This window comes from Nannobrachium achirus (genome assembly GCF_963921795.1).
Source record: "Nannobrachium achirus genome assembly, chromosome: 17".
Lineage (NCBI taxonomy): Eukaryota > Metazoa > Chordata > Actinopteri > Myctophiformes > Myctophidae > Nannobrachium > Nannobrachium achirus.
In genome coordinates, this window is record NC_137824.1 from 12506424 (window position 1) to 12521165 (window position 14742).

Below are 14742 nucleotides of genomic sequence, written 5' to 3' on the forward strand. Positions count from 1 at the left end.
AGTCATCATAGCTTAATCTCCCCACAAGTGAATAGAATTAGAGAAACAGATGTAAGAAAAAATAGTTTTAAACGTTAAAATGCATAGAAAAAGATTCATTGCGACCATCAGGTCGCAGTTACTATCGAAACCTCCACCAGTCTCTCACGTCACGTCACACTTTTGCCCAACTCTTATCTCCGCCACCGTTACCCTGATCCATGCCAAACTTTGCAAACACACTCCTTGGCGGCCAAACCACAACCACAACCAGCCCTCACATGATTTCTCACATGGCCCTCTTCTATCGCCATCATCAGGCCGATTTTTGCAAAACACATTTTTGGACACTGCTCCTACAGATTTTGCCCTAAAATCACGCAAAACCCAGTACCCAGTGTGTCTAGAGCCATGTCATCAACATTGATCTGTCCCATTTAGCGCCACCATCAGGCCGATTTTTACATGCGACCTGACGGTCGCTTATCTCCCGATTAGGGGGTCTTACTGGTATTGTGTAGGATTTGACATTTAGAGGTCACGTTTAGGGTTTTAAGGTCAGACATCTTTTATTTAGTTTCAGTCATAGTCTTTGGAATACAATTTCATTTTATTTTTAGTCATATTTTAGTAATCCGAAAAGTTTTAGTTTTTGCGACCGTCAAGTCGCAGTTACTATCAAAAGCTCCACCGTCCGTCCGTCCGTCCGTCCGTCAGTCAGTCAGTCACGTCACACTTTTCCCCCACTCATATCTCCGCCACCTAGTATGTCTAGAGTTCCGCCACACGGTATGTGCGTGCGTGCGTGCGTGCGTGCGTCCAGCCATCCTCTGCTGGTTGCCATGGGGATTAAGGCGGGTTGTTCTTAATGAAGTTTGACGCCCCGCTGACAGCCAGACCTCCCCCAGTAGGCCTGAACGTAATTGGTCCCGATAGGCGAGGAGATGAATTCAACTCCCACTTTATTATTAGTATTAATCATATCTGAGGAAAGGTTAGGGGGGTCAAAAGAACCCCTCAATCAGTCATATACTATATGTCCTTGGGGGGGACTGTGCCAATCCCGAACTAGTTCGGCTTTATTTTTCCTTATCAGGGTGCCGATCCCGAACTAGTTCGGCTTTAAAAAAAAAGAAAAAATTGTAATTTTTTTTTTTTTTTTTTCGAGCCGCGCCGCCGGCCGTCATCTGTTTACACGGCCCGCGAGAGCGTCGCGCCGCCGATATTTACCATCCACTCCAATGCAATCCAGGATCTTTAGAGCTCATTTTCTCTGTTCCATGCATATCCATGAGGTGTGCAAGGTTTAATCATGGCTAAATCGCCGAAAATAGGGCTTCTAAAATGCTTGGTAGTCAATAGCTAACTTCAAGCTAACTTCATCCTGTTCCTGTACATGAACAAAGGAAAGTGTTCAGGCGAGTCATGGCTGCACAGGGCTTGTGCATATACCAGCACTTGTCTATGTAGCATTCTATGGCCATTGGGCGCCCTCTAGTGGTGAAAAGGTGGCACAGAATGAGTTAAATATGGACAATGTTGAAACGAGTGGAGTTACAGCTATCTTTTTTTGGGGTACATTTCTTATTATATTTTCTGTTATTTCTAAGATCAGGTGTCTTCAGCAGGGGGTCCGGGACCCATAGGGGGTCCTCAGAGTTACTACAGGAGTTCCTTCAAATCTTTGTGACTTTTTTTCTCCTTTTTTTATATTAACCACTTGAACCCATAGCGTCCATATTATGAGGACTTTTGCCAAAAATAGCAATAGCAAAAATCGGCTATTTTAGATAGATCGGCTATTTTCGGCAAATAGGTTTTGTAGAGGGGGAGAAAAGCAGACTATATCTGCTATTTTTTAATAGTTAAAGCATAAAATAATGATACACAATAATGTGTACCCTTCCTAATTGGGTTAAATAAGAAAATGTTTAAATAACCCTACGACCCAATCCCTACAGCCGGTGATGTACCAGTATTTGACTCTGTATTCATTGCATTTGTGTATTCTATGCATTGAATTTTCATTGTTTGCACACCGGCTGCCAATGTGCCAAAGGCAAATTTCCATTTTATGTCTAATTGAATGGTCAATAAAGTTGTCAGTATCTTTATGAAAGAACAGTCGGAACACAACAAAGGCTTTTGATTGAGTCAAATAATGTGCTGAGTAAACAAACAGCTCTGAACAAACATCTCTACAGAGCAGCAGAGGACACTCCGTTTCAGATATTTAGTGGACTTAACTCTTTAACCGCTATATGAACGAGAGCAGGCTCGTCCGTTTATTTAAGTAGCGCATGGCCATGAACGAGCGGCCGTTCGTTCGTTCTTTACCCTGTCTGAGCACTGTGAGCAGATGAGGGGTCGCGCGGGTCTGTACAGTAGAAACAGCTCCCGTAACGCTGCTCTCAAACCTCCACCACACATAAACAACAATAGCGGCGGAATCACTTTTCTGTCCGTTTTCTATGCCTGGATCTACACCGGGTAGTTTCTCCATTTCTGTGCTCTGAACTACTGGTGCGAGCGAGGGACATTTGCGAGCCTCGTTCATTGCAAACGGCTGCGCCCAGCCGTCTGTTTTGACAGATGACAGACACGACTGTATTTTACAAAAGATTGCGTTTGGAAATAATGGATGGATATTTTTCTATAAAATGGCAAAGGTAAGCTACTTTTAAGCTACTTTGATGGCAGTTTAAGACATCTTACGTGCAGGGCAGTAAGAGAGACTAGACTAAAACTAAATCAAAGTTTGCTGCATGTCAAAATGGACACTGGGTGTTTTACCTGACTTCACTCTCTTTGATGTGTCCCGCCAGCTCCTCCACGAACCTCTCGCCTCTCATCCAGTAGATGATTGGTCGTCTGCTCTCCCCGCTGTAGCCGAAGAACGCCTTGCAGTCCAGGCTCAGAGGCATCCCTGCAACACACACACACACACACACACACACACACACACACACACACACACACACACACACACACACACACACACACACACACACACACACACACACACACACACACACACACACATACGTTTAGTCTCACAATCTCTGAATGCTATATAGAGTCTGTAACTACAGCTCCCGAACTGCGAGTATCAGAAGTAGTCACTGCTGCACGGAACTGTAGTCCCATTAGAAACATGACAGAAGCACACTAGCACAGACAGAGTCATTCTAATGAACGGTAGTCCATTGGAAACACAACAGAAGCACACTAGCACAGACAGAGTCATTCTAATGAACTGTAGTCCCATTGGAAACACAACAGAAGCACACTAGCACAGACAGAGTCATTATAATGAACTGTAGTCCCATTGGAAACATAACAGAAACACACTAGCACAGACAGAGTCATTCTAATTAACTGTAGTCCCATTGGAAACATGACAGAAGCACACTAGCACAGACAGTCATTATAATGAACTGTAGTCTCATTGGAAACATAACAGAAGCACACTAGCACAGACATAGTCATTATAATGCACTGTAGTCTCATTGGAAACATTACAGAAGCACACTAGCACAGACAGTCATTATAATGAATTGTAGTCCCACTGGAAACATAACAGAAGCACGCTAGCACAGACAGAGTCTTTATAATGAACTGTAGTCCCATTGGAAACCTAACAGAAGCACGCTAGCACAGAGAGAGTCATTATAATGAACTGTAGTCCCACTGGAAACATAACAGAAGCACACTAGCACAGACAGAGTCATTATAATGAACTGTAGTCCCATTGGAAACATGACAGGAGCACACTAGCACAGACAGAGTCATTTGAGCGTCATATTCTTGTTATGTGTGCATAGTTTAAGATAACATTTTGAAAACATCATGGAAGTAACACCAACAACACCAGAGAAAGTAACACCTGGAGTCAACAGTCTGGCCACGCGAGACTAGTTCAAATTATACATCACATTAAAATACAACACGTTTGGTTTTTGAACAATAAAATACAGTATGTTATGCAGAAGTTGCTTCTTTTCACCTGACAGGGGGAGTTTCAACAGTTGGAAGTAGCGTGTGGAAGGAACACGTTATTTCCAAACAGTTCCTTTCCCCTCCATCAGCCACCCCGGCTGGCCAGAGGGTGGCATTCTAGAGACCAGGATTACGGCATGTTTTTTGTGAGCGTACCTACCCTCGGAAACACGGGGAGAACATGCAAACTCCACAGAGAAAGGCCCTTTCGCCAACCCTACCTAGGGTATGGGCGCTGATGACGCGGAGGAGGGAACAAGCCCCCAGCGCCCCCCGGCGTGACTCGAACCCAGGACCTTCTGGCTGTGAGGCAAAAGCGCTACCGACTGTGCCACCGTGCCCCCATGATAACAATACATTTAACTCATTTACTTTCACACCCGAGTTGCCTGAGTTGGCAGCCATTTTGGATTTTTAAAATTTTACTTCCTGCTACCTACTTCCGGTAAGATCGCGACCGAAACATGCATGTTTGACCCCCAGCACAACTCCATCATTCAAACATGGCAGCCATGTTTGTTTACATTTGTGGAAAACAACATTGGCGATATCTCTTGAACGCATGAACGGATTTCCAAGCAGATGTTGTTGTTTGCACGATCAATGCAAGATCCGTGCACGATCTGTGCACAATGCACAAAAATAGGTGTTTTACATAAAAATGGTGGCATGTCCTTAATATGTTGATTTTTAATCGGGGCAACGATTGAGTTAATCATTCTGCCAACATGCCTGTGTTTGTGACAGACAGACAGACAGACAGACAGACAGACAGACAGACAGACAGACAGACAGACACCCTGCTATAAGACCTTGACACCAGTCCTTGGTGTGATTACAGCCGCCTGTGATGATGGCTTATTAACGAGGCTTATAACGAGCGCAGCCTCGTTAAGCAAGTCAATTAGCAGATCTACAGAAACGACAGACTCCAGTTATTATCTTGATGATGGCTCTGTCGATTAAGTGCTTCGCGGGTTTTTAAAGAAACACAAAAGGCATAATCAATAACAACATTTCCAAAGACTAGAACAGAACAATCACCATTTAATTAACCATCCCACCAATAATGAGATGTTAATCACAACACAACGAGCTGTGATTACAATACAGCTACAGTATCTGAAAAGCCTATCTAAACAGACTCCTCAGCACACTGGGTCTCATTATTCTGGGGGGTCCCCAGATGATTAGCTTAATGTGCAACATTGTTTTCTCCCTCACCATTCTACAAACTATACTATAAAATTGGCCAAATTGTCAAACATCACATACCTATGAAAGGGGTACATCATTTTGTGAAAATATAGCTTGTTGCGACCGTCAGGTCACAGTTACTACCAAAACCTCGACAGGCTGTCTGTCAGTCTGTCCGTCTGTCTGTCTGTCAGTCTGCCCGTCACGTCACACTTTTCCCCAACTCATATCTCCGCCACCGTTGCCCCAATCCATGCCAAACTTTACACACACACTCCTTGCCTGCCAATCCACAACCTCCACCCCTCCCGGGACCCCCGGAGCTCCAGGGACCCCCAGGGACCCCCTGTCACCGCCGCCAAAAAGTGCTAAAATGACCAATGACCACCCCAATGGGGCTGTTCACGGGGAATTCCCAGGGACCACCGACTCCTGGTGCTCCAGAATGGATGCAAAAGTGGTCGCACCCCTAGTGGAGGACCCCCGCCACTGCAGCGCACATAAAATGCTGTAACTCGGGCTAGGAGCGACCGGGAGAGCCGGGGCCGGTATCCACGCACCCGCCTCGGCGGCGCCAAGAGAGCAGTCAACATGAACATGTCCCATATAGCGCCACCATCAGGCCCAATTTTTCAAACACATTTTTGGACACTGCTCCTACAGATTTTGCCCTAAAATCACGCAAATCGGTATACAGTATGTCTACACTCATGTCATCAACATGGATCTGTCCCATATAGCGCCACCATCAGGCCCATTTTTTCAAACACATTTTTGGACACTGCTCCTACAGATTTTGCCCTAAAATCACGCAAATCGGTACACAGTATGTCTACACTCATGCCATTAACATTGATCTGTCCCATATAGTGCCACTATCAGGCCGACTTTTTCAAAAACATTTTTGGACACTGCCCCTACAGATTTTGCCCTAAAATTACGCAAATCGGTACACAGTATTTCTACACTCATGTCATCAACATGGATCTGTCCCATATATTTTTTCAAGCACATTTTTTGGACACAGTTCCTACACATTTTGCCCTAAAATCACGCTGCGACCTGACGGTCGCTTATCTCCCGATTAGGGAGTCTTACTGGTCTACTAGTGTATCCACCTCTTTCCACGGGAATTTACTGGGTTTTTTTTTGCACCACACTTCCGGTTAACAGCAGACATACAAGCTCACGTCACGTCGCAGATGCAGCCGTTGTGAGCTTGTAGATCACACTAGGCTGCGGCGCGGGAAGCTCCGTGCAACTTCTGCGCAATGCACAATGGGATGTTGGAAAGTTGTGGATAGTGAATGAGATACAAACTTTCAGCGGCTGTTAAACAAGTTTGTGTATGCGACCTGACGGTCGCTTATCTCCCGATTAGGAAGTCTTACTTGTACCAGTAAGGCTCCCTAATCGGGAGATAAGCGACCATAGGTCACTTATCTCCACAAATAGGGCAAAAATGTGTTTTGCCAAAATCTTCCTGATCCATGTTGATGACATGAGTGTAGACATACTGTGTAGTGATTTTCGTGATTTTAGGGCAAAATCTGTAGGAGCAGTGTCCAAAAATGTGTTTTTAAAAATCGGCCTGGAGGTGGCGCTATATGGGAGAGATTCATGTTGATGGGATGAGTGTAGACATACTGTGTACCGATTTGCGTGATTTTAGGGCGAAAATTGTAGATGAGTGTAGACATACTGTGTACCGATTTGCGTGATTTTAGGGCGAAAATTGTAGGAGCAGTGTCCAAAAATGTGTTTTGCAAGAATCGGCCTCATGGTGGCGCTAGAAGAGGGCCATGTGAGAAATGAGGGGTGGGGTCTCCGCGCCGGCAAGGCGGACGAATAGGTACCGGCCCCGGCTGTCCCGGTCGCTCCTAGCCGGAGTTACGGCATTTTATGTGAGCTGCAGTGTAGGGGGTCCTCCACTGGGGGCGCCACCACTTTTGCATCCGTTCTGGAGCACCAGGAGTCGGTGGTCCCCGGGAATTCCCCGTGAGCAGCCCCGTTGGGGTGGTCATTTGGTCATGTTTGCGCATTTGGTCATTTTTTACATCTGGGGGTCCCCCAGGGACCTGGGGGTCCCTGGAGCTCCGGGGGTCCTTGGAGGTTGTAGTTTGGCAGCCAAGGAACGTGTGTGCAAAATTTGGCATGGATCGGGGCAACGGTTGCGGAGATATAAGCAGGGAAAAAGTGTGACGTGTGAGGTGTGACAGACAGACGGAGGGACAGACAGACGGAGTTACTTACACTTTGTGGTGGTTTTGATAGTAAAGTGCGACCTACGGTCGCAACTATATTTCTATTACTCTGACTAAAATGACTCATGTACGTGTTGGATATCTTGATATGGAGCTGAATGCATTGGAGATTCAAGGTTCAATACCCAAGATTTTGAGTGGCACTCACACACACACACACACACACACACACACACACACACACACACACACACACACACACACACACACACACACACACACACACACGCACACGCACTGCAGTTAGGGTAGAAATATGAATCGTTGTGGAGTTAGTTCAGCTTTATTTGTGACTGTGACTGTGTGTGTGTGTGTGTGTGTGTGTGTGTGTGTGTGTGTGTGTGTGTGTGTGTGTGTGTGTGCGTGCGTGCGTGCGTGCGTGCGTGTGTGTGTTTTCTAGTGTAATTGATTAGTGGCCTAAGGGTGTGTTTGTGTTCTCGGCATGTTCTGGTTGATTAAAATCATCAGCCTTGTGTGCATGTGTGTGTTTGTGCGTGCGTGCGAGAGAGACTGTGTACACTATTTATTTCCCCAATTATAAGCCTAACTCCCTGAATCTTTTAAGGCATAAAAACCCTTTTGTCTTCTCTGAGCAGCAGGAAAATGCTCCTTAAACAGCTCTATTTCTCAAATACGACACCAGAAAACATTGGCCAAATTGACTATAGTAAAAGAGGCACAAATTGTGAAAATGGCAGATCTACAAGCTCCAAGCGCCTTGTGTTCCGAGGCGTTGTGAGCTTGTAGATCTGCTATATTCACAATATTTATCGGTGGAACAGAGTGAAACTAAATGTAATGCCTCAACTCCTAATTCCAATTGATTGTCAGGGTGGGGTCCCCAGTTCAAAAAGGATTTTTGGGGGGGGTCACAGCCTGAAAAGGTACATTTAATTTAAAAAGTAAATGAAAGGATGACACAAAAAGCCAGACATAAGGGCTTGTTTCCAGTTTTATAATAATCAATCGAACTGAGCATTTTTTTTTTTGCCTGCCTATTTGTTTGGTGGAAAGTTGTACTTGATCATGAAGTTGATAAAAAAAAAAAAAAAGTAGCTTTGTTGTAGTTAGCTACTTTTGCCGTGTAGCTTGCTTTGCTACATTTTCTGTGGGTAGCTTCGTTGTAGCTTAAGCTATATTTCATCAAGAGTAGCTTGTAGCTTAGCTTACTACATTTTCCAAGTAGCTTGCCCATCACTGACCGCGTCTATATATAGCCGTTGAAAATCAACGTCTTGTCTACTGTAAACTTAGACGTCTAAAAAACGTTCAAATCTATACCTCTATTAGACCAATTTTAGACCAACGTCTAATAGACGTCTATTGCTCAGTGGGACTTTACATTTGTAACCAAGCTGTATTATAGCATCCTCTAAAACGTCGGTACTTCAAGTGGAGAACCACCCATTTTCAACATTGAACTACGTCATTAATATACCTTTGAGTTATGTGGAAATAAGAAAAGAAAAGTCCCCCCACTTCTGTGTTGCCTAAAACTGGAGGATTGATTTGGGGGTTTGGCTTGCAAACAGGGGCGTCAATTGGGTATGGCAGGGGTATGCAGCTGCCATACCCTGGGTCCAGGGGAGGAAAATAAAAGTTACTTTTGAATATAAATCCATGAATGTCTCTTTGTCTATCTGTGCTGGTTATTATGTTGTTAAATTACAGTAAAATAACTACAAATGCAAAATTTAACAAAATGGTCACTTTAACAAGGTATTATAATTATATTCTCCACACTTGTATTCTCCCCATCTTGACAAAATGGTAAATTCCCAGGTTCCGCAGGTCAGCTGCACAGGTGCAATTCATTATTGTTAATTGTGGCACGTTTACTAACATGCCAAGTTTAGCTGCAGTTGAACAACCGTTCCAGGCTGCCATATCCAGCCCAAGAAACCGTAGAAAACTGTAAAAAACTGAAAAAAATAGTTTTTTCAGACATTGTGAAAATAGCCAATCTACATGCTCACAACGCCTCGCAGCGCGAGGCGTTGTGAGCATGTAGATCTGCTATTTTCACAATAGAACCATGTTATCCAAAATGTAATGCCTCTTTTCCATGAGGACTCCCATCTTTGCCATACCCTAGCTTTTGCTGAACTGACGCCACTGCTTGCAAAGTACACCGTGACGATGTCATCACGGTGTGATTTGTAACACACGCTCTGACTGACTGAAAATTACCCTAGACAAATAAGTGTTCGCCTGTTGTTCTTTAATTGAGAACATTTAATTAAAACTTCCATTTAGCAGATTTATAAACCTTTTTGTTTTTTGGTCAAATAATGGCCGATCTAACAGGCTCTTCCTATCACTCTCACCAAGTCTCTCTCTCTCTCTCTCTCTCTCTCTCTCTCTCTCTCTCTCTCTCTCTCTCTCTCTCTCTCTCTCTCTCTCTCTCTCTCTCCAGCCAGAGCGTTTACCCAGGGCTTCCACCACAGAAGGAGACCTGTCTTTGTCTCCGCGAGGCGCCTGGACGTGTGTGTGTGTGTGTGTGTGTGTGTGTGTGTGTGTGTGTGTGGACAGGGAATTACTACTTTGTGGGGACCTCATGTCCCCACAAAGATAGTACAATCCTTGCACAATACCTTGTGGGTACTTATTAATAGGTCCCCACAAGGTGTTTAGGGGTTAGGTTAAGGGTTAGGGTTAGGGTTAGGGTTCAAAATGAATGGAATGTCCCCACAAAGATAGTAGACTATGTGTAATGTCCCCACAAAGTAGCAATTGCAAACCTGTGTGTGTGTGTGTGTGTGTGTGTGTGTGTGTGTGTGTGTGTGTGTGTGTGTGTGCGTGTGTGCGTGCGTGCGTGCGTGCGTGCGTGCGTGCGTGCGTGCGTGCGTGTGCGCGCGCGCACTGGGAGTCGTTAGCGACTTGCTCCCAGACAGTGGTAGCTGTCATCAGTCTCCCTCCATCTGAGCTGTCATGTGTGCACGCACACACACAAACACACGCGCACACACACACACGCTCACACACACACACGCACACGCACACGCACACACACACACACACACACACACACACACACACACACACACACACACACACACACACAATATGTGGTCAGCGATTGTTCTTCCTTCCAACATGTGTTATGTTCTCATTACTCTCATCCGCTGTGTGTTTCTGTGCGTGGGAGCGAGCGCGTGCATGCATGCGTGTGTGCGTGCGTGCGTGCACGTGCGTGCATGTACATTAATCTTTATTGTCGGGCAGAAACCTCCTATCTCTCACCTCTTAACACCTTGACGTCCGAAATAGAATGGTGGTTGGTAGATTAGCCGTGACATTTCTATTATTGTATTGTGATCTGAGACATAATATTATGTTTATAAACATGACCCCGCAGCCCCTCCATCTTGAACAGCGCCGCTGTTTGTTCTTTTTTTTTTCCCCCCAGGCCAGTAACTCACCATGATTTTCTCGATTTCCGTTGGGATAGAATGGGGGTTTTGGCCGATCGTCGATGTCCCCGTGCGTTTCGCGTGCGCGATCCTTTCACGTAAATGTCCCCGCAAATAGTCCATGTGTGACTGAAGAACAGAACTGAAAAGTTTCGCTAGCATAGCCCCAAGCATGGCTGCAGGAGGAGCTCGAGTGTGTAGACAGTAAACGGATGGGTGGAAGGTGCCTTGGAGAAGGAGAGGCGCTGACGTCACCTCTGCTTCATGCACGGTCTGCATGAGCTATCAGTGCACGAGTGGTGACTAGGGAAGGTTAGACGATCGCCGATTTTCGGATCAAAAGCTTTTATTCCGGTTTTAAAGACAAAGTCCGGGAATGTACGACGTGGCTGAGAGTCCCTGGGGGGATGTGCGATATAGTACGGTTTTAACATTAAGGGGCTCCCCTTGGCTTAGAAGGTGTTAACACCCCACATGATCAAAAATCGGCCTGATGGTGGCGCTGGATGATCCGATTTTCGGATCAAAAGCTTTTATTCCGGTTTTAAAGACAAAGTCCGGGAATGTACGACGTGGCTGAGAGTCCCTGGGGGGATGTGCGATATAGTACGGTTTTAACATTAAGGGGCTCCCCTTGGCTTAGAAGGTGTTAACACCCCACATGATCAAAAATCGGCCTGATGGTGGCGCTGGATGGGACAGATGCATTTTGATGACATGACTGTAGTGTAGAGATACTGTGTTCCGCTTTGTGTGATTTTCGGGCAAAATCTGCCGAAGCAGTGTCCAAAATGTGAAAAAATCGCACTGATGGTTGCGTTAAAAGGGACAGCCATGTTGATGACATGAGTCTAGACATACTGTGTACCGCTTTGCGTGATTTTAGGGCAACATTTGTAGGGGCAGTGTCCACAAATGTGTTTTGCAAGAAGGGGTTGTGGTATGGCAGCCAAGGAGTGTGTGTGCAAAGTTTGGCATGGATAGGGGCAACAGTGGCGGAGATATGAGTAGGGCAAAAGTGTGACGGACGGACGGACGGACGGACGGACGGACGGACGGACACACGGTGGAGGTTTTGATAGTAACTGCGACCTCGACGGTCGCAACCAAAATCGAGCTTGTAGATCTGCTATTTTTGATGCTTTTGAATCTGAAAGTATAACGGTTTTGAACAAATGAGGTTCCCAGACGACATGAACTATAAATGCAGAGTCAGTTTAACGCTCGCGCCACACATTTAACCAGAACCGGCCCGACCGCGCGTGGTTTGTGAGCCTGTAGATTATTTTTGGGGAGAGAATGTTCACCTCCGGACCAAACAACACCCTCCCTCTCACGCTGTGGTGTCTGGACCAGTGGTTCTCAACATAGGGGTCCCCAGATTATTTTTTTTTTGGGGGGGGGGGGGGGGTCCCCAGATGATTAACTTAACACATATGGTGCCAACCCCGAGTTTCCCGAGTTTGTATTGGTACTACCGCTGTGCCAACCCCGAGTTTCCCGAGTTTGGGCCGTTTTTGAAAAAAAAAAAGTTTTTTTTTTTCAAATTTTTTTTTTTCAAATTTTTTTTTTGGACCTCCAGAAATGTATTAGGCATGATCGCGATCGCGAAATTGCATGTTTAACCCCCATACCAACTCATTCTTTCAAACATGGCAGCCATGTTTGTTTACATCTGAAGAAAACATAATGGCTGATAAATCATGAATGCCTGAACGGATTTCCAAGCGGATTTTTTTGTTTGAAAGCCTGTGAACAGCATCTACACACGTGGTGCATCATCTAGGCATGGGCGTGCACTTTTTACACAATTGCACAATTACATGAAAGTCTATGGTAACCATGGCAACGCGAGACATTGAAGAGAAAAAATCATTGCAACATAAGTGTTTTAATGTGCAACATTATTTTCTCACCCAACAGTAAACAAACCAAACCCTAAGGTTCCATTTGGTTCCTCAACTATCATTTGGCTGGAGACCCCCTGGAACTCTCTCAAAGACCCCCGGGGGTCCCCGGACCCCACAATGATCTAGACCAGTGGTTCTCAACCTTTTCAGGCCGTGACCCCCAAAATAATCATATTTTAACTGCCGTGACCCCCAAAATAATCATATTTTAAGAGACCCCCCCCCCCCCACCCTGATGAGCACTAAGAGTTGAGGCATTACATTTTGTATAACACGGTTCTATTGTGAAAATAGCAGATCTACATGCGTTGCGAGGCGTTGTTTTTGTCATTTTAGAAGTATTAAAAAGTCCTTAAATGTTCACTTTAGAAATGTGCAGATACCCTCATACACTTAAACTTTATGTTGGTTTGTTTACTGTTGAGTGAGAAAACAATGTTGCACATTAAGTTATTCATCTGGGGCCCCCAAAATAATTGGTAGACATAGCGCCCAACGGAAGATTGCCTTTGACATTCCCCCCCCCTCCGAGAAGAAGAGTCCATTTGGTTTCATTTGGTACACTCTCTTCCTCAGAGTCATTAGCTATGAGGAAAGGAAAATGTCAAAAGGCAAAAAAAAAAAAAAAAATCACATCATGAAAATGTAGGAAAACAGCAGTCTATTAAAAGATGCATGTGAATCACTGGTTTATTTCCAAATTGATTTGAAAAAAGAACATCTATCAGGAGACCACTAAGGGATGCTGACAGAACCCTCGCTAAAAACCCCAGGACAAAAGCCACAGACCGGGCCAGGCCCAGGGGCGTCCATTTGTTCCAGGGTCCCCTGGAACTAAATATTTTGAGATTGGGGTCCGTGGCCAAATACATATCATTTTGGGGTTCCGTCACATGAAAAGGTTTGAGCACCACTGACATAGAAACATATGGTTTTTTTCTTCAAAAAACCTTAGAAGGATTTGAAATATTCAAAGACTTGCATGCATTTTCGCGATTTTTCAATAGTTAAAGCACAAAATGTGAGTGAATCCTTGTACCCAGGGCCCAGAATTTGTTGCGACACCCCTGGGTAAAGTAACAATAGAGACTAGAGAGAGAGGGAGACAGCCCCATATGTCTAGCAGCCACAGACCAGATCGGGATGCAGGGACGTGCTGGCCATTGGGAAAAGCGGAACAACTCCCGAACGGCCGGTTCATTCCCGGCCGGTCCAGGCCGGCCATTAGGAAAAAAATCAAAATGAAATGTCGGCCTTCGTTCCATTCTCATATCTCCAAGTTTCAAATGTGTAGATTTTTTCGCAAAGCAAAGCCCTGCTTCGTCATACAAGGCCGTTGCACAAAAGTAGTGAAAACAGCAGATCTACAAGCACACAACGCCTCGCGGTGCGAGGCGTTGTGTGCTTGTAGATCGGCTGTTTTCACTAGTTTAAATTCTTTTTAAAACGATAAATACAAAACGAATGGTTTGGATAACTCTACATGAGTTATATTTCGTTGGCCCACTGGCTTGTCACTTTGTCAAAACATTTTGGAGTAGCAGCAGCGCTATAGAGAGAGATCTCTCTCTATAGCGCACAATGAGGGCCTCTACAACTCTTTTTACTGGGCTGAATCAGGGGCCCAGCTCGTCCCTGCCGGGCCGGGCGGATAGCTGGGGGCTCTCTCTCTCTCTCTCTCTCTCTCGGCAGAGCCCCAGGGACTGACCCCGAGACGGCTGGAGATACCCTGGTCTGTGCTGTGTGTGTGTGTGTGTGTGTGTGTGTGTGTGTGTGTGTGTGTGTGTGTGTGTGTGTGTGTGTGTGTGTGTGTGTGTGTGTGTGTGTGTGTGTGTGTGTGTGTGTGTGTGTGTGTGTGTGTGTCCTTTCTTTCTGGGAAAAGAGACAAGACAAGATGAAGCGTCCAGTGAGGAATTATGGGTAAAAAAAAGTAGGCCAAGCGCTAATGAGCCGGAAGGATCGCCGAAAAAACACTTTTCT

General features: G+C 45.3%; 1 protein-coding gene across 1 annotated transcript in view; it reads right to left on the minus strand.

Annotated features, from left to right (window-relative positions):
- Nucleotides 1–14742, minus strand: part of il1rapl2 (interleukin 1 receptor accessory protein-like 2) — a gene marked incomplete at both ends in the record, with an annotated part of 653669 nt that overhangs the window by 35636 nt on the left and 603291 nt on the right. The window contains one exon of the mRNA XM_080746524.1: nt 2773–2905. Within this exon, the coding sequence (XP_080602650.1) occupies nt 2773–2905 (133 nt within the window). The remainder of the gene's footprint in view (nt 1–2772; nt 2906–14742) is intronic.